The following is a 19,287-nucleotide window of genomic DNA, read 5'->3' as shown; positions in this document are numbered from 1 at the left end:
GATATAGTGGAATTAGGAAAGGTACAGATAAGGGCAACAAAAATGATAAAGGGAATGGGACGACTTCTCTTTTGAGGAAAGGCTGAAAACGGCTTGTGCTCTTCAGCTTGGAGAAAAGATGGCTGAGGTGAGATATGATAGAGGTATATAAAATACTGAGTGGAGTGGAACAGGTAGATGTGAATTACTTGCTTACTCCTTCCAAAAATACCAGGACTAGGGGTCATGCAATGAAGCTACAAAGTAGTAAATTTAAAATGAATCGGAGAAAATATTTCTTCACTCAACATGTAATTAAACTCTGGAATTCGTTGCCAGAGAATGTGGTAAAAGCAGTTAGCCTAGCAGGGTTTAAAAAACGTTTTGGATAGCTTCCTAAAAGAAAAGTCCATAAGCCATTATTAAAATGGACTTGAGAAAGTCCACTGCTTATTTCCGGGATAAACAGCATAAAATGTATTGTACTGTTTTGGGATCTTGCCAGGTACTTGTGATCTGGATTGGCCACTGCTGGAAACAGGATACTGGGCTTGATGGACCTTCGGTCTGTTCCAGTATGGCAACACTTATGTACTTATAAGTCAGTTATTTAAAATTTTGAAAATGGTTGAAAATCTGGTTGTTTGATAAATACTTTCAACAGAGTTAGAATAGAATTGCCCTGATTCATTGTAATTGTGGGATTATACAATCTTATCTTGTGAATTTTTTTCACATTTTCATTGTAAACCATTTTGAGCCTTATCAGGGGCATTTTCAAAAGAGAAGGGCGCCCATCTTTCGACACAAATCGGGAGATGGGCGTCCTTCTCTCAGGGCTGCCCAAATCAGCATAATCGAAAGCCGATTTTGAGCGTCCTCAACTGCTTTCCGTCACGGGGACAACCAAAGTTCACGGGGGCATGTCAGCAGTGTACCGAAGGAGGGACGGGGGCGTGCTTAAGAGATGGGCGTCCTCGGCTGATAATGGAAAAAAGAAGGGCGTCCATGACGAGCATTTGGCTGACTTTACTTGGTCCCTTTTTTTTCACGACCAAGCCTCAAAAAGGTGCCTGAACTGACCAGATGACCACCGGACGGAATCGGGGATGACCTCCCCTTACTCCCCCAGTGGTCACCAACCCCCTCCCACCTTAAAAAAAAAAATCAAAAACATTTTTTCTAGCCTCTATGCCAACCTCAAATGTCATACCCAGCTCCATCACAGCAGTATGCAGGTCCCTGGAGCAGTTTTTAGTGGGTGTAGTGCACGTCAGGCAGGCGGACCCAGGCCCACCCCCCCCTACCTGTTACACTTGTGGTGGTAAATGGGAGCTCTCCAAAACCCACCCGAAACCCACTGTACATACATGTAGGTGCCCCCCTTCACCCATAAGGGCTATGGTAGTCAGTGGCGTTCCGAGGGGCGCTGATGCGCCCCACCCCCCCTCCGTGCAGCGCGACCCCCGCCACCCCGGCGAAAGAACCCTCCCCCCCCCCGGGTGCACGCCGCTGGGGGGGGTGCCGCGCGCCGGTCAGCGTCGTTGGTTTCCATGCTCCTTCTGTCCCGGAACAGGAAGTAACCTGTTCCGGGGCAGAGGGAGCATGGAAACCAATGACGCTGACCGGCGTGGCACCCCCCCAGCGGCGTGCACCCGGGGCGGACCGCCCCCACCGGCCCCCCCTTGGTACGCCACTGATGGTAGTATTGTACAGTTGTGGGGAGTGGGTTTTTTTTTTTGGGGGGGGGGTTGGGGGCCTCAGCACCCAAGGTAAGGGAGCTATGCACCTGGGAGCAATTTGTGAAGTCCACTGCAGTGCCCCCTAGGGTGCCTGGTTGGTGTCCTGGCATGTGAGGGGGACCAGTGCACTACGAATGCTGGCTCCTCCCATGACCAAAGGGCTTGGATTTGGTCGTTTTTGAGATGGGCGTCCTCAGTTTCTATTATCAGCGAAAACCGAGGTCGCCCATATCTAAGGTCGACCATCTCAACATTTAGGTCAAACATCTGTTAGGGCGACCTAAATGTTGAGACTTGGGCGTCCCCGACCGTATTATCGAAACGAAAGATGGACGCCCATCTTGTTTCGATAATACGGGATGCCCCGCCCCTTCATGGGGACATCCTCAGAGATGGGCGCTCTTAGAAATGGTCGTCCCCGTTCGGTTATCCCCTCCACATGTCATAGTATATAAGAACTATGATCATTATTATTATTACTTATACTCTGTGTGGGATAATGGCTCAACAGCGAAACTTCATGGCACTATAGAGTTATTAGCTAAAAGAAAAACTCATTTTGATAAAAGAAATTACAGCCACACCACAGCATTCATGATTACATTTCTAAGCACACAGATCAGAAGCAAATTAGACTACTCATCAGAAAGACAGACAACAGAATGAAGAGCAGCATCCAGAGAATCTGCCCTGAAATAGAATTTGTCTCTCCGAACCATAGTTTAAGATGGCTTAAATTAATTAAAATGTACAAATAGTCACGCACCATCTGAGAAACCTGAGTTACAGCACTGAAACAGCTAGTGCTCAAAATGACTACAGTAGAGGCATAGCCAGACCTCAAATCTTGGAAGGGACATTAAGCAAACTGTGTGGGCACTTGCAGTCTCCACATCCCCCTCCCCATGTGCCAACTCAAAGCATTACTGTAAATACCTATGTTGGTGGAGATCCTGAAGTCCCACCAGCTACAGGTGTTACTCCTTCTCCTTCTTGCTCCAGCTGCCAGCATTGTCAACGTACTGCCGCTGCCCTGTCCCTGCACGTGCTTGGTTTTTATGAATGCGTGAAAATAGTGTGTGCGGCAGGGGGAGGCCAGCGCGATGGCAGCATGTAGACAGTGCCCCGGCTGGAGCAAGTAGGAAAGGGAGCTGCTCTTGTCACCGGAGGAAAAGCAGAGTAGTGTAGTAACAGGACACTTCCAGAAGAAACCAAGTGGATGATGAAGATATGTAAAAACAAATTTGTTTTTACACTTCGTCATCGTCCACATGGTTTCTTCTGGAAGTGTCCTGTTGACTACACTACTCCGCTTCTCCAGATAATAAAAAGATGCCAGCTTTATATGCCATCTCTATTAAGTGCAGACCACAACTGGCTTTACCTGTTAATGCTGTCATTTGCTGCCAGAATTCCACCATCTATCTGAAGTGCAGTTCTGTAGTCTACATATGCATGCCTATATCGCTCTATAGATTCATATGCCATTGCTCGACGTAGAAGAGGTTTAAGGGAAAATGGCTGAAGTTCCAGGGCTCTGAAAAAAAGAAGAGAGTAAATAAAGGAAAAACAAAATTTTATATAACCATCTCAATACACTAACCCCCAAATTCTATAAATGGCACTTAAAACTGTGCCTGAAAATTTAGGTGTGCAATGAATTTGCATGTGCAATTTGAATAACGAGCCAATTAGTACTAGTAACTGGGCTAATGATCAACTACTGGCACTGCTTGGCCTTAATTGACACTTACACGCACAATTTTAGTCGCATAGCCATGTGTGGGTCATGGGCAGATCAGGGGCGTTCCTAGAATTTACATGCGATGTTACAGAATATGGGGAATCCATGCCTAATTTAGATATTTACACTGTTTATAGAATAGTGCATTATTTTTTGGCGCCAATTTTTCTGCGCTATTTATAGAATTTGGTCCTAATTGTATAGAATGGCTAAAAATATTAACCACTTACTCAGAAATATTTAACAATTAAGATTTATATAATGGAATATTATAGGCTTTTTATATTGTTCCTTAGCACATAGCATATCAAAAGTTTCTGTGGCTTGGTATGAAGAATCTGAAAACTCACTGAACTGCAGCTTATTTCAACTTTTCCTTCAAACTTTATTAGGTACATCTGATTTCCTTAACTGTAGGGGTACAATTAATAGCTCTGGCTACAGCTCCAATCTCTCAGATCTTGCTCAAGCTTCAAAATATAGAACAGGAAAAGTTCTCTACGATGACGAATCACAGAAGGCAAAAGTAGAGACTAATAGACGATTCACCACTGGAAATATAAATATACACATAATATTTATATTTTCATATTTTTTTATTTATATTAGCAGAAGCCAAAAACTTTTTAAATCTTTTGAATATATGTATGCTGTTTTAATGGTTATTAAGCATATTTGAGCATATTGACCTCTGATCAGAAAATCAGTGTCTATTGAATTTTCATATCTCTATATGGATGTGCATATATGTTTTTATTGGCATTATTTATATGTTATATGTTTTGATTTGTAGTGTATTTATTGACCTCTGATGCAGACGCTTTTTAGCGTCGAAACACGGCCTGTGTCGGGTCGTTATCTCTGATATAATAAAGACTGTTGGACTCACGTCTCCAGTGGTGAATCGTCTATTAGTCTCTACTTTTGCCTTCTTGCTCAAGCTTCAGCACATTCTCTGCTTTAGTCCCAAAGCTCCAAGTAGTGAAAATTGGCATGATGAGGGAACCTAATATGATAGAGGAATTAGCACCTGGCTCTTTGGCCCCACATTTCTACTTTTTTCCCCCTCAGGTCAACAAGAAAGAGGGATTGCAGTCAGTCCTTCTAACATACTTGTGCAACCCAGGACCTTTTCCACCATGTGAGTTAAACAGGTGAACTGAACCACATGGGAGGAAGAGGAGGTAGCACCCGAAGGAGTGGGGTATATAAACTGGACTACCAGTCCTTTTCTACTGATGGCTAGGCTCAGAAGAAGAGACGGGGAGGGGCAATAGAAGATGAGGAGAAGGTGAGGGAGAGTGTGTCCTGAGAGGCAGGATAAACAGTTTAGAGCTCCAATTTGAGAGCAGAGACTTGAAGGCGAAAATAAGGGTGAGAAAAGGAATGCGAGATGCACGGACTGAGTAACGGAGAGAGTTTGCAACGAGGGGGCACTGAGTGAACATGAACACTCAAGAATTTGGGGAGGGGGGTGAGAGACAGATTGGTGGAATCAAGGTGGGAAAGTGTGATTGAAGCTAGGATAGAAAACAGAGGGGCTGATGGGCTCATGGGAGGGGGCAGAGAAAGAGAGACAGGTAGGAACAAGGTGGGGGGGGACGATAAAAAGATAGATTGATGGGGCATGGTGGGGGAGGAAATGAGAGACAGACTGTTGGTGTGGAGGCAGAGATAGCAAGAGCAAGATGAGTGGTGGATAAGGCATGGTCGGGGAAAGAGTATGGTTCGGGCATATTGGGTGGGCACATGGTGAAAGAAAGAAGGGATTGGTGGGATGAGGGTGGGGGAATAGTGTGACAGAGAGACTGATTGGGATGAGAAGAAGACAGAGGGCCAGATGCACTAAACTTAACGAGCCATTAACAAGCAAGTAGTAAACCTTGGCATGCACTAAAGACTTTTTTCCGACAAAGATAGAAGCTAATGAAAACGGAATGCAGATGATCAAATTGTGTAGAAACCCTATTGTAATGAGATGCACTAACTTTTTTCGATTGCCTTAACGCTGGAAAATCTAATGAGAGGTCTGCACCTCTCGTTGGGGCTGCACGGGATTGAAAAACTGCTACAAAAGTAGCAAAAACAAAAAAATCGCGGAAAAAAAAAGTCAAGTGCTCGTCAGGGACGTCCTTTATGGACGTCCTTCACTCATGAAAAACAACAACAAAAAAATAGCGCTCCGCTTCAAAAAAAGACATCTATTTTGGCCGTCATCCCCCCCCCCCCCAAGATGCCGCGCCGCTCACCCCCTCCGATGCGGCTCGACAGTGCAGTTGAGGACGCCCATCCAAAAAAAAAACAAAAACTTCCATTTTGGCCGTCATTCCCCCCCCCCCCCACCGCCGCCGCCGCGCTGCTCATCCCCTCTGATGCAGCTCGATCCAGAGGACAGTGCAGTTGAGGCTCAGGGACTTCCAGGTCTCTCAGCTGAGTGAAGCACTGCCAAAAAAGATGTTGTTATTAACGCGGGGGGGGGGGGGGGGGGGGGGGGGGGGGGGGAGGGATGATGGCCAAAATGGACGGTTTTTTTTTTGGATGGGCGTCCTCAACTGCACTGTCCTCTGGATCGAGCCGCATCGGAAGGGGGGAGCAGCGCGGCATCTTTGGGGGGGGGGGGGGAATGATGGCCAAAATGAGCGTTTTGGGGGGGGGATGGGCGTCCTCAACTGCACTGTCGAGCCGCATTGGAGGGGGTGAGCGGCGTCTTCGGGCGGCACAGGAAGGTGTATTTGGCATGCGCAGAGCATCCGGCCGATTGGCCGACTGTTTAACGATGGAATAGAGAATGCAAGTGAGCTATAACGAGCAGCTCATTTGCATTCCCTTTCCTTAATGCATGCCCGTTCCTTACCGATTCGCTAAGGGATTGTTTAGTGCATCTGGCCCAGAGTCAGCACTTTCTTGAGAGTAGGGGAGTGTGAACCCCCACCCACCACTCCTGAAGGGGAGGTTTCCTATTATTGTGCATTCTTTTTGTGAGAAAGGTTGGTCACCCTCATTATAGGAAGTAGTAGAGTAATGATCACTTGGACACTGGTTCGTTTTCTGTCTGTCTCCCCTAATACTAACACTTCTAATGCTAAAGAAAGACTAATCTTGCAGTCAGTTTAGGCATGAATAGTGACTGGATTGTTTAAAATATTACGAACTATGTGATATAAATGCAGCTACAAAAAGTTTAAAAGAGGTAGCTCTGTTAGTCTGGGGTAACAAAATTCACAGAGATAGGTGGCACCTTATAGAATAACCAAGTGATCTCTGGTCCTCGAAAGCTCCTTAATAAATTGGTTAGTCTATAAGGTGCCTCTGTCAATTGAAATACAGCTACAGTGTTTGGAACAATCAGAACCTCCATCCCCCCCTCCCACCACCAAGTTCTCTCTGTCAGTTCAGGGGTAAATTTATGGCAAAAGTCTGTTGTGATGCATTTCTATGACTTTGCATAAACTTTACATATAATATGTAAAACTATTTTTGCATCATATAAATAAAGTAGCTTTCTATCCTTTCCAGTATTTCTGGATATTATGTTTTATTCTCTCTTTTCTCCATTTTTCTTCTTTTTTTCTGTTCTAACTTTCAATTGATTTTCAAGATTCATTTTAGTTTTGGTATACCACAAATCATAATACTTCTAAATGGTTCAAAGTTAAAATAAAAAGGGGAGGGAGGACGCTGTATGAAAAAAAAAAGACTAGGATAAAGTGGACAATTAACAAGAGGAAAGTAGAAAAGGGACAAAAATTTACTTACAATGCAGTCTTTAAACATATAAGGGAGAAGTGAGGTATGGCAAAAGAAAAAGAAAAACCCATACAGGTTAGTATGCTACAGCTGACCATCTCAGGATAAGGGACTGGACTGCTTGAAAAGGTTAAGTTTTAAGGGCACATTTAAATTTATGATACCAGTGTTCAAACCTAAGGGGGAGTGGAAGTGAATTCCAGAGGGATGGAGCAACTGACACTGAAGCAGTAATTAAGGATAGTGTCTAGCCAGATGTGACGATGGAATGGACCAGTGAGAAGATGCTGAGTGGAAGAGCGAAGAGTGGGTAAGGGAGCACAAGAAATAAGAAAATTAGAAAGAAAGGATGGTATTCCAGTGTGTATGACCTGGTGCCTGATGGTCTGATATTTTTTTAAGAAATACAAAAGGACACCGGCAACCAGAGTTTGGAAACTAGCAAGAGGGTGACATGATCATTTTTTTTCTTTCCATAAAGTAGTTTGGTGGCTGTGTTTTGGATAAGTAGGGAGTCTTCTAAACTGGATAAACTATGGTGAGCCATAGTTTTGTGAATTACAATAATCAATCTTCAACAGAACCAGTGATAGAACCAGGATCCTGAGAGAAGAAAATTCAAGCATAGGGTAAACAGTGAATCTGTCTCTAAGTGAAAAAGGTCTTCGTATGTTGGAGAAGTGTTTGCTAAACAGTAAGGAAGTATCAAGAGTGACTTTCAGAATCTTTATGGAATCTCTGTAGGAAATTTCAATGCCATGGATCTTAGATAGGCCAAATGATGGGACCGAGATCTGAATCAAAAAGATAAGAATCAGATTTAGAAAGGCAGTCAGCAATTTCGCCCAGGTGTGAAGATATTGTAGCCACTGTGTCGTAGAGGAGCTGTCTAATGGAACCAAGAGCTGAATATCATCGGCATAAGTAAAAAAGGTAAAGCTGAGAAACTGAAGTAAAAAAGCAAACGGGAAGAGAGAGACATTAAAGAGGATGGGGCCAAGGATCAAGCATTTAAGTAGAATACAATATTTATTCTTATATTCTGCTGAATACCAAAACTGGTTCTACGCGGATTACAATAGAAAAACTAGCCATATCTTGGAAATACAATTAAAACGAACGTATAAAATACTTACATAATCTAATGATCTGGAAGAAATTTACCAAACAAATATTAATTTCTTTAAAAAACTTAGACAATGCTTCTAATACACAAGGGAAAAAAATTCCACATCAGAGTGACTTGGTTAAGTTAGTTGCATTTTAGCAAATCAACTATATTTAATACCTCTTGCTGATGGAAAATGTAAAATCAAAGTGTCATTAGCAAGCAACAACCTTACTCTCCGTGAAAGAGACACAGAAGTTCATTTTCAAAGCACTAAGACTTACAAATTTCCATAGATTATTATAGAACATGGAACTTTGTAAGTCTAAGTGCTTTGAAAATACGCCTCATAGCGGCTAATTATCTTGCTTATTGACCAGAGATGGATCTAAACACCAATGAACAGCCCTTTAAAAATACAGGCCTGCAATGGAAGCCAGTGCAGTCTCCTTAGAATTGGACTGATCCTATCAAATTTTTTTGTATGACTTACCAGCCTGGCAGCACTATTATGCAAGGTATGAAGTCCCCTCAAATTCCCAGGACAACACGTACACAAGATAATCCAGCAAAGGTTGAACCAAAACTTGCACAATTATCCGAAAATGATCAAATGCAAAACATTTCCTAATACTGTGCAATCTTCTTGTAACATAAAAAACCTTTTTAGACAGCTCACTGATCTATGGTAAGGCTCGAGTCCAGAATCACACCCAATACCCATAGAATTAGCTCGACAGTAGAAGAATGATTTTGAATAGTAACACAACTGGATAGTGGGCAACAGGAAGAAGGACCCAAGCACACTGTATCTAAATTAAATTTAAAATGGTACAGATTCATCCAGTTCTGAACTAGCGAAAAACAGTGGTGCAAAAAATCAGACATATCAAGCTGAGTAGGAGAAACAGGAACAAGGCATGTTGGATTTCAGGACATTATGAAAGACCGATTCAAATCCTTTCAATTTCTGGAACTATTGTACAAACTGTGAACTGTTTTGCCTAACTGGGGGTAAGGCTGGACTTTCGATTATCTTTTGAGGAACAAGTGACAGCAAATGCATAGAGGATTTGCAAATATTTTCATGAATTTCATTATATTGTTTGTTACATGCTCGTTTGAGCTCTACTTTAGATTATTGCAATGTTATTTATGCAGGAGCAACGAATGCTAATATTCTTTGATTATAGATTTTGCAAAATGCAGTGGTGCGTGTGTATGCTGTGTAGAGCTAAATTATGGGATCATATGACTCCTTTACTGGCACGTTATCATTGGCTTCCAATTTGTAGTTGGATTGAGTTCAAGGTCTTAACCTTGACGCATAAGATATTAGATGAGGGAGTTCCATCATATTTGACTTTACTAATCTTGCTTTATGTTCCTGGTAGATCACTGTGTTCTGCTACTGCTTGACAACTTACACTTCCCTTCTGCTACTATAGCAAGTTTGGCTTCTACATGGAAATGCACATTTTTTTGTTTAACTCCTGTGCAGAAATGTAAGAAGTTAATTAAGACCCATTTATTTCTGATTGCTTATGATGTGGTACTGGAGGGTGGTTCTTGAGACATGTGGTGCACCTGTATTAGAGTATCAAGATAAGCTTAATTTATTATATCTGTTTTGAAACATATTTGTGGATGATTGATCTCTGGTTGAGTATATCTTTTCTATCTAGATTTGGACTGCCTTTTATCTCTTCTTTGTCCTCCCTGTCCTAATTAGATTGTTAAGCTCTGTCGAGCAGGGACTGTCTCTTCATGTCCAGTGTACAGCGCTGCGTACGTCAAGCAGCACTGCAGAAATGAGGAGGAGGAGTGGCCTAGTGGTTAGGGTGGTGGACTTTGGTTCTGGGGAACTGAGGAACTGAGTTCGATTCCCACTTCAGGCACAGGCAGCTCCTTGTCACTCTGGGCAAGTCACTTAACCCTCCATTGCCCTATGTAAGCCGCATTGAGCCTGCCATGAGTGGGAAAGCGCAGGGTACAAATGTAACAAAAATAAATTATTAGTAGTAGTAGTATTTTATTGTTCACGGCCTTCACCTTTGTTGAATAAGTGCAGTATATCAAATAAAGATAAACATAAGTATAAAAACTTAACCATAAATCCAAAAGGTAAAGGTACAGATCATAAGATTAAGCAAAATAGGCAAAAGTGGGGACCCTTATAGCACCCCACAACTCATCCTCCAAGAAACAGAAACATCTTTCAACATATTCACTCTAAGTATTTTCAAGATACAAATCCTCAGAACCATTGCAGAACTTTCCCCAAGATCCCTATTTGATCCAGCCTATGCAGCAGAAAATCATGGTCTACAGGTCAAGCTGCATCAATAACACGTTGTCCGCAAGAAAGAAAAGAACTAAAGGGTCTGCATACTGAATCCTGCCAAAATTCAAATTGAGTATCATGGAAAATATCATGTGCCTCCAAATAATCTGTTAACTGTACAGCAACCCACTGGAATATTAGCAATGGGTCTGTAGTTAGACAACCAATCAATAACCTGAGCGGATTTTTCAAGATGCAAGTTAATAAGTGGATTCTTTTCCCCATTTGATTTTCTCTCAAACTTCCCTGTCACTATAGCCTTTCAATGACTCTCCTAAAGAAACCTTTTTGCCTACATCCACCTCTACTTCTCTGTTCTTTTCTCTTCTTCCAAAGTCTCTTCCTCCCTCTCTATCCTATTTGATTCCTCCTGCAGTTTTTCCTCCATTCAGTCTTATCCCTCTTTGTCTTGGTTCTACCCAATGTCTTTTTTTTTTATGCACCCTCATCACCCAACCTCTCCATTTTCCCCCCATCATCTCTCATCCCTCCCTTTTACACCCACTGCCTGTGACTGATTAGTTTGAGTGAGATCTAAAGGATACACCATTCAAGAAACAGGAGCCAGAACCCTAAAACTGGAGTGACCGTGATCTCTATCTGAATTTTATGATGAGAAAGAACTACCAAGCAATTGTGTTCAGATGATTGCTACATCTGTAACAGTGTGGAATAATCAGAATGGCCAAGAATTCTGGTAAACCAAAATGGAAGATCAGGTGGTTATCTTTATAATTTTGAATGGGATCCAATAGGAGAAAAGGCAACCAGTGTTCCTCCCTCAAATAATGGGGTAATGTGATCAAATCTGTTGCAGGCATCAATCCAGATGAGAAAGAGCCTGACTTCAGTGCTGGGCAAAATAGTGGAAACTATAAAGAATAAAATTACAGAACACATAGACAAACATGGTTTAATTACTACTACTACTACTTAACATTTCTAGAGCGCTACTAGGGTTACGCAGCGCTGTACAAATTAACGAATAAGGACGGTCCCTGCTCAGAAGAGCTTACAATCTAAAGGACGAAATGTCAAGTTGGGGTATATGAGATTTCCTGAGAAGAGATGTAGTGATTAGGTGCCGAAGGCGACATTGAAGAGGTGGGCTTTGAGCAATGATTTGAAGATGGGTAGGGAGGGGGCCCGGCGTATGGGCTCGGAGAGTTTGTTCCAAGCATGGGGAGAGGCGAGGCAGAAGGGGCGAAGCCTAGAGTTGGCGGTGGTGGAGAAGGGTACTGAAAGGAGGGATTTGTCTTGAGAGCGGAGGTTACGGGTAGGGACGTAAGGGGAGATGAGGGTAGAGAGGTAAGGAGGGGCTGCAGATCGAGTGCATTTGTAGGTGAGTAGGAGAAGCTTGAACTGTATTCGGTATCTGATCGGAAGCCAGTGAAGTGACTTGAGGAGAGGGGTGATATGAGTATATCGGTTAAGGCGGAACATAAGACGTGCGGCAGAGTTCTGAATGGACTGAAGGGGGGATAGATGGCTAAGTGGGAGGCTGGTGAGGAGTAGGTTGCAGTAGTCAAGGCGAGAGGTAATGAGAGAGTGGATGAGAGTTCGGGTGGTGTGCTCGGAGAGGAAGGGGTGAATTTTGCTAATGTTATAGAGGAAGAAACGACAGGTCTTGGCTATCTGCTGGATATGCGCAGAGAAGGAGAGGGAGGAGTCGAAGATGACACCGAGGTTGCGGGCAGATGAGACGGGGACGATGAGGGTGTTATCAACTGAGATAGAGAGTGAAGGGAGAGGAGAAGTGGGTTTGGGTGGGAAAACAATAAGTTCAGTCTTGGCCATGTTCAGTTTCAGGTGGCGGTTGGACATCCAGGCAGCAATGTCGGATAAGCAGGCCGATACCTTGGCCTGGGTTTCCGCAGTGATTTCTGGTGTGGAGAGATAAAGCTGGGTGTTGTCAGCATAAAGATGATAGTGGAAACCATGAGAAGAGATCAGGGAGCCTAAGGAAGAGGTGTAGATTGAAAAAAGAAGGGGCCCAAGGACAGATCCCTGAGGAACTCCAATAGAGAGCGGGATAGGGGAGGAGGACGAACCATGAGAGTGTACTCTGAAGGTACGGTGGGAGAGATAAGAGGAGAACCAGGAGAGGACAGAGCCCTGGAACCCAAAGGAGGACAGTGTGTCAAGAAGTAGGTTGTGATTGACAGTGTCAAAAGCGGCGGATAGGTCGAGGAGGATGAGGATGGAGTAGTGACCTTTGGATCACAACATGCGACAGTCAGCATGGATTCAGCCAAGGTAAGTCTTGCCTCACCAGTTTGCTTCATTACTTTGAAGATGTGAATAAACATGTGGATAAAGGTGAGCCGGTTGATGTAGTGTATCTAGATTTTCAGAACCCTTTTGACAAAGTTCCTCATGAAAGACTCCCTTTATATTGTATTTGCTACTGATGTATGTACCTTGTTCCGTTTCTGTGGAGTGCAGAATAGAGAATGACATGGGGATAGGGACCTGCAGTAACCATGGGGATGGGACAGAGCTTGCGGGGATGGAGTGGGGACAGATCCTATGGGAACGGGGCAGGGACGTGGACAAACTTTGTCCCTGTGTTTTCTACTTTGAAGCTTGTTAATGAACTGGACTGTTATTTATGTTTGAGTGATACAGACGATATTTTGATTTTTGGGAAAAACAAGCAAACATGCTGGCCACAACTAGCAAACTTTGCATGGGGGATCCTGTACATCTTGCTACCAGCACTTCTTCTAAGAAGACATCTTCTATTGTATGAAGGACTGTGGAAGACAGGAGAACTAGACTAAACCCTGAGATTGTACCCCTGGACATTTTAACAGGGTAGATTAGGATTCCTTAGGGCAGTAGCTATTGTTGGGGTTGGAAGGGTAGAGGGTAGTGGTGAGGAAGATTATTATAGCTGCTAGTTATTATTGTTTTCTATTTGTAATTTATACACAATAGATGCACAGCATATTATTCCTTTTTATACTTTAATAAAAAGATTTAAATATAAAATCATATTGTTAGCCAGTTTTGGGTGCAGGAGGAACTCATCCCATTCCAGGAGAATTGTGAGGAATATGGCCTCTCTGCTACTCATGCGTTTCAATACCAACAGGTGCAAAATTTTACAGTTAAACAAGCTAGAGTTAGTTCTAGACGAGACATTTTTGGAAAGGGCACCGAGGGGTGGAGCGAATAGGGGCTGTGTTTCCTGACTATATAAGACCCTCCTATAGTAAGCCAATTATGTACTATGTGTCTAGATGGGAATCTGCATTGGGCACTTCTTTTGAATATGATCAATCAGAAGTTTATGTTTGCATCTTTGCTCAGAGGTTCAGTCTCAAGTAGCATGATGGAAAATGGATACAAGATTTTATACCAATGGTACTATACGCCCAAGAGGCTTTCCAAAATGTTTCCTGGGAACTCAGCTTTGTGTTGGCGTAAATGTGGCTTGGAGGGTGATATGGTACATATATGGTGGACGTGCCCACAGGCCCAAATGTTCTGGACTCTGGTGCTAAAATTGGTGTCTAGTCTTTCAGGAGCCCAGTACTCTTTGAGGATGGAGCACTGCCTATTGCCTGTTAAGCCCCAGGGGGTGAAACCACATATGCACCAGCTGGTTACCTCGCTGTTTGTGGCTAGTAAGTTAGTGTTGGGTGGCGCATGGAAACAGCCCACTATTCCAGGTGTTGGCCACATTTTGAAAAAACTAGACTATATACATCTAATGTTGAAGTTGACGGCTTTGCGCTGTGGTCTATTGATACCATATCATTGTGTCTGGGACCCTTATATACATTGGTTAACTGGTCCTGAATTAGGTACACTGTTACAGTAAAAGAGTCATTTATGCATGATATTCTGGAAGGGGAGCTGGGTATGGGAGGGGGGGGAGGGGGGTGCTACTATTACTTGGTGTTGTGTTATGTAATTCATCATATAGTTGGAAACGGAATTTTTTGCAAAGTTTATCAATCTATTTTATTATACTTGCTGTGTACAAACAAAAAGTTTTCAAAATAAAAGCATAAAAAAAGAAAAAAAATCGTAATTGTTTGAGGCTTCTGCAGATGAGGACAGAGCCCATGGGAAAGGGAAGGGATGGGGACTGTCAGGTTCTAGTGCAAACAAGATAGCCAATATGGTGGTCCTTTAAGTAAGACAGTCCAATGAGGATTCAAAAAAATCAGTGATATTCATCATAGCTATAGCTCCTTGTTGGCTGCTTGGACCCTGCTGTCCTTGTGGAGCACCACTACCCACAGCAAAGGCATAAAATGCCCTTGCTATCGGGAGAAGAGAGTCTGAAGGCATTCCCAATCAAATAGTTCTTAACCATATCCACTGGAGTTGCAAGTAGTGATTTGGGAAAATTGGTAAAACAAAAATTGTTCTTCCGAATCTGATTCTCAGGATATTCCTGTCTTCTATACAAGTAGTTACTATCCTTAATTAAAGTTCAACATGAACTTCTTGCAATTGCACTAATATACTCCCAATTTTGACAGCCTGTTGGTCAGATACCTGTGCCTATGTAACAACAGCATCAGAAGTATGAGACAAGTCAACAGAAAATTCCTCTGAAACCTCCTGAAGTGAAGAATGGAGCCTTAGATTGCGTCCCACAGCGACTCAAGCATCACCACAGTTGGTTTTTCCATAACCCGATGAACCACAGTGAAAGCAGCCATAGGCACTCGAGTTTGAGCCAAGGAAGTTACAGTCTGCAGAACAGGCAAATCCAAAATACTGGAAACCATTACTTCATCTCCCCGGGGAGAAGAAACTGCGACTGGGGCCCCCTCCAGCCACTCAGAGGATACAATCATGGGGCTCTGAAGCAGCTGACTCCCTGTCACTGAAGCGCTTCTGGGTTGAGGAGGTGTTGTGCATTTGATAGGACTGAAGGACACCCCGTCTATGCTGCTGCACGCTGAAGCACCAGTGAGCTCAGCCAAGCTTCTCACCGACCTAGTCTGAAACTGATCTGGCATGGATTGCCAAAGCGCCTGCCCAAGCATGGGGGTAGAGGGAGTATCCCGAGTCTTTGCACATCTTTTCCCCATCACAGTGATCAGCAAGCACCACAAGCAAGTCGGAAACCAACAGTTCAGACAAAGAGCTCCATCGGATACGTAGTACCACAACACCATCTTGGATCCTACTCAGGTAAAGTAGGTATTTTTCTGCTCCTGAAGAGCTCACCGTACAATATAAGGGGGGGTTTATGGTGAGATTTGTTCCTGGGAAGTAGAGATCATGGATGCTTTTCAAAGTGCTCTGCTCAGGCAAATGGTGACAGAACCCATAAGGGAGGAAGCGACGCTGGATCTGGTGTTCACAAATGGGGAAAGTGTGTCAAATGTCCCAGTGGGTGCCCATCTGGGCAGCAGTTACCATCAAACAGTTTTGTTTGATACAACAGCTGAAGTGGAGGGCAGCCACTCAAAACTCAGTCCTGGATTTCAAACATGTTGACCAGTAAAATGGAGGAAATACCTGAAGAAAGAGCTGATGGGCTGGGAGGACATATGAGAAGTGGAATGGCAGTGGTCCAGACTGAAAGAAGCTATAAATATGGCTACAAACCTTTATGTAAGGAGAGTAATTAAAGCAAGAGAAAAAGGAAACCGATGTGGTTCTCCAAGCAAGTGGTTGAGAAAATAAAGGCTAAGGAGTTTGCGTTCATGAGATACAGAAAAACTCAAGAGGAACACAGAGAGGAATACTGAAAGAAACTGAAAGAAGCCAAGAGAGATATATATCTGGCGAAAGCAGAAGAACGAATGGATAGACATGTAAGAAGGGGTGACAAAAATTATTTCAGGTATATTAGTCGTGGGAGGAGGGTGCTAGTGTAAAGTACAAGTGGCAGGTGCAGGTGGACCTGAGCTGTGCTGGGGATAAACCCTCTAAGTGACCGTGGGGTAACCCCAGGCGGGTGGCTAGGCCTTTCGTGACACACAGTAATATAACAAATAAGATATTTGGCTTTCATGGTTATTTTAGGAATGATCAAGATACAGTCTCTTATAAGATAGGTCAAGTCTTCTCTTGACCACTAAATGGCCTTTGCCTTTTGCATTTGGAGAACATTTTTTATTCAGCTTTCAACAATTTCACTGACAGAAAAGATATGTTTGCACCTCATCATCCAGTATATAAAAAAACATTTTAACAGACATACTGAGGATGGTAAATCTGTGGTTGAAATAATATATATTTATATGTAGGTCTGCTGGTAAAAATAAAAATACAAACCATGCAGACCAAGTATGTTACCTGGCAAACACTATTTTGCTGTTATGATATACTAGTAAAAAAGGCCTGTTTCTGACACAAATGAAACGGGCGCTAGCAAGGTTTTCCTCGGAGTGTGTATGTTTGAGAGAGTGTATGTGAGAGTGACTGTGTGTGAGAGAGAGAGTGAATGTGCGAGTGTGTGTGAGAGAGAGAGAGAGAGAGTCTGGGTGCGAGTGTGTCTGTGAGAGAGAGAGTGTGTCTGTGAGAATGAGAGTGTGTGCAAGTGCGTATGTGAAACACAGTGAGAGAGAGAGAGTGTGTTTCACACAGATACAAGTGTGTGTGAGACACAGACTCTCTGTGAGACTGAGTGTATGAGACCAAGAGAGTGTGTGAGTGACTGTGTGACACATAGAGAGTGAATGTGATACAGTGTGAGAATAGAGTGTTTGAGAGACAGTGTGAGAGAGTGAGAGAGAGAGTGTGTGTGTGTCAGAGACACCTCCCCCCCTCTCTGGTGTCAGGCCCCCCCCTCCCTCCCTCTCTCTGGTGTCAGGCCCCCCTCTCTCTCTGGTGTCTGAGCATAATTGTGCAGGACGCTGAGCTCTGGCTGTGCTTCAAGGAACTGATCAATCCTATTTAATAGAATGCCCCTCCAACATTCTGAAGCCGAGAAACCTCGTGTGGTTGGTCACTTCTGCTTGTGACGAACCCGGAATACGTGATGTCAATTCAGGAGATAGATACAGAGAGCAGGAATGCCTCAGCCATGCAGTCAGCTTCAGAATGTTGGAGGTGCGTTTTATTATACAGGATGTCTTTTTTATTTTGCAGTTTTCTATGTGTTAATACATTTCTTTTTATATTTGTACTCATTACATTTGCCTCCCTGATGAAGAAATTTCAAAACATGGTCATGTTAGCTGGTTTTTGTCTATCAGCCATTAACACTTATGACCTTGTCTTGTGTGTCTTCTACTTTGATTTGGATCTGCTGTCTGGCATAAATCCATATATGCTACATAGTTGGCAGTGATTCTCAGCCCATTCCTCAGGATACACCCAACCATTCAGGTGTCCAATGGAAGTACTGCATGCAAATTTAAGCAAATTTATTTCATGCATATTCATTTTGGGTATCCTAAATCCTGACTGGCTGGGTGTGTTCTGAGGACTAGGTTGAGAACGCCTGATCTAAGGCAATACAAACTCAAATGTGGGAAAAGTTAGAATTATTATCCATTTTCAGAAAGTTCTAATAAACTTTATTATTCAGTTATTCAACAAGGAATAAATCATTTTAACAGTGTTATGAAAATTATATAGTATGCTATACTTCAATATTGTAGCTCACTGAAAAGCAAAAGCAGTATTTGTTGTGCATTTTTGCTGATGTTGCTTCATTGGAATTATAGATCAGCGATGCATAATGTAAACTGTTATCAACAAACGTGCTGTTTCTCTCAGTGTCAGATGGACTATTAAAATTTATTTTTAAATACTGAATGGAAAATGTTTAATTGCACAGTCTTCAGCTGTCACAATGCATATGATGAGTAAAAGGAGAAAGACATTAACCTGTGTGTTACTCAAAATACTGCTGCATTTCATTTATAGGCCTCTCAGGTTCTTGATGAGCTTTTCTTACATAGACTTGATAAATAGCCTACGGTATTCTAAATAAGGTGGCTAATTTATAATTTCTGGACAGAACACAAAAACGATAATATGCAAGCCTTTATAGAGAACGGTTAGCTATAATTACATTCCAATGGATTAATCATAATATTAATTTTACCTGCTACAATCTTCAATACAGCCATTGCAGTTTCCATCCTTAAGGTAACACGCTGCTCGATTCGAGTATAAGATGCTTATATCTTCTGGGTTGTTCCCTTCTGAAATGAATTACAATCTTTCAAATTGATACTAGAAAAAGAATGTTCAGTTACGTAGGTTCACTGCTCTGGAATCCTCTACCAGGAGAATTTAGCAGTATTTCATGTTATTCTACTTTTTGCAAGGTGTTAAAAACTAGGGGCCCTGTTTACTAAGGTGCTAGCATTTTTAGCGCACACTGTGTAGACGCCCAAAGGGATATTATGGGCGCCTACACAGTTAGCTCATGCTAAAAACGCTAACGCGCCTCTAGTGCGGCCCTAGGCTTTTTCAATAAAGCTTTGGGTTAAGTGCTGGCTGATACTATGATAATATGAATGCTGTTCAATAAGTCCCAGTAGTCAATGTTTTCTTCTTTTTATAGGCGTTTTATTCTATTAGTTTACTATATTTCTTTTATTATAAACAGGTTTAAAACTGTTTGTATTAAGTGGTACATTAATTAATAAATCAAATAAAAATGATTAGCAAACTCATTTTACCAGACATA

The 19,287-nt window shown here is 42.7% G+C and overlaps 1 protein-coding gene across 3 annotated transcripts in view; it reads right to left on the bottom strand.

Moving 5' to 3' along the window:
- Positions 1-19,287, bottom strand: part of SPAG1 (sperm associated antigen 1) — a 184,513-nt gene that overhangs the window by 67,036 nt on the left and 98,190 nt on the right. For 2 of the 3 annotated variants that reach the window (XM_030217278.1, XM_030217295.1), the window contains 2 exons: positions 18,697-18,796; positions 3,106-3,258 (listed from right to left, as the gene is read on the bottom strand). In XM_030217278.1, coding sequence (XP_030073138.1) covers positions 3,106-3,258; positions 18,697-18,796 — 253 coding nt within the window. The remainder of the gene's footprint in view (positions 1-3,105; positions 3,259-18,696; positions 18,797-19,287) is intronic. The other variant, XM_030217286.1, reaches the window with a different exon arrangement.

Source organism: Microcaecilia unicolor, chromosome 1 (assembly GCF_901765095.1).
Source record: "Microcaecilia unicolor chromosome 1, aMicUni1.1, whole genome shotgun sequence".
NCBI classification, from domain to species: domain Eukaryota; kingdom Metazoa; phylum Chordata; class Amphibia; order Gymnophiona; family Siphonopidae; genus Microcaecilia; species Microcaecilia unicolor.
This window is presented reverse-complemented; position numbering and strand designations above follow the sequence as displayed.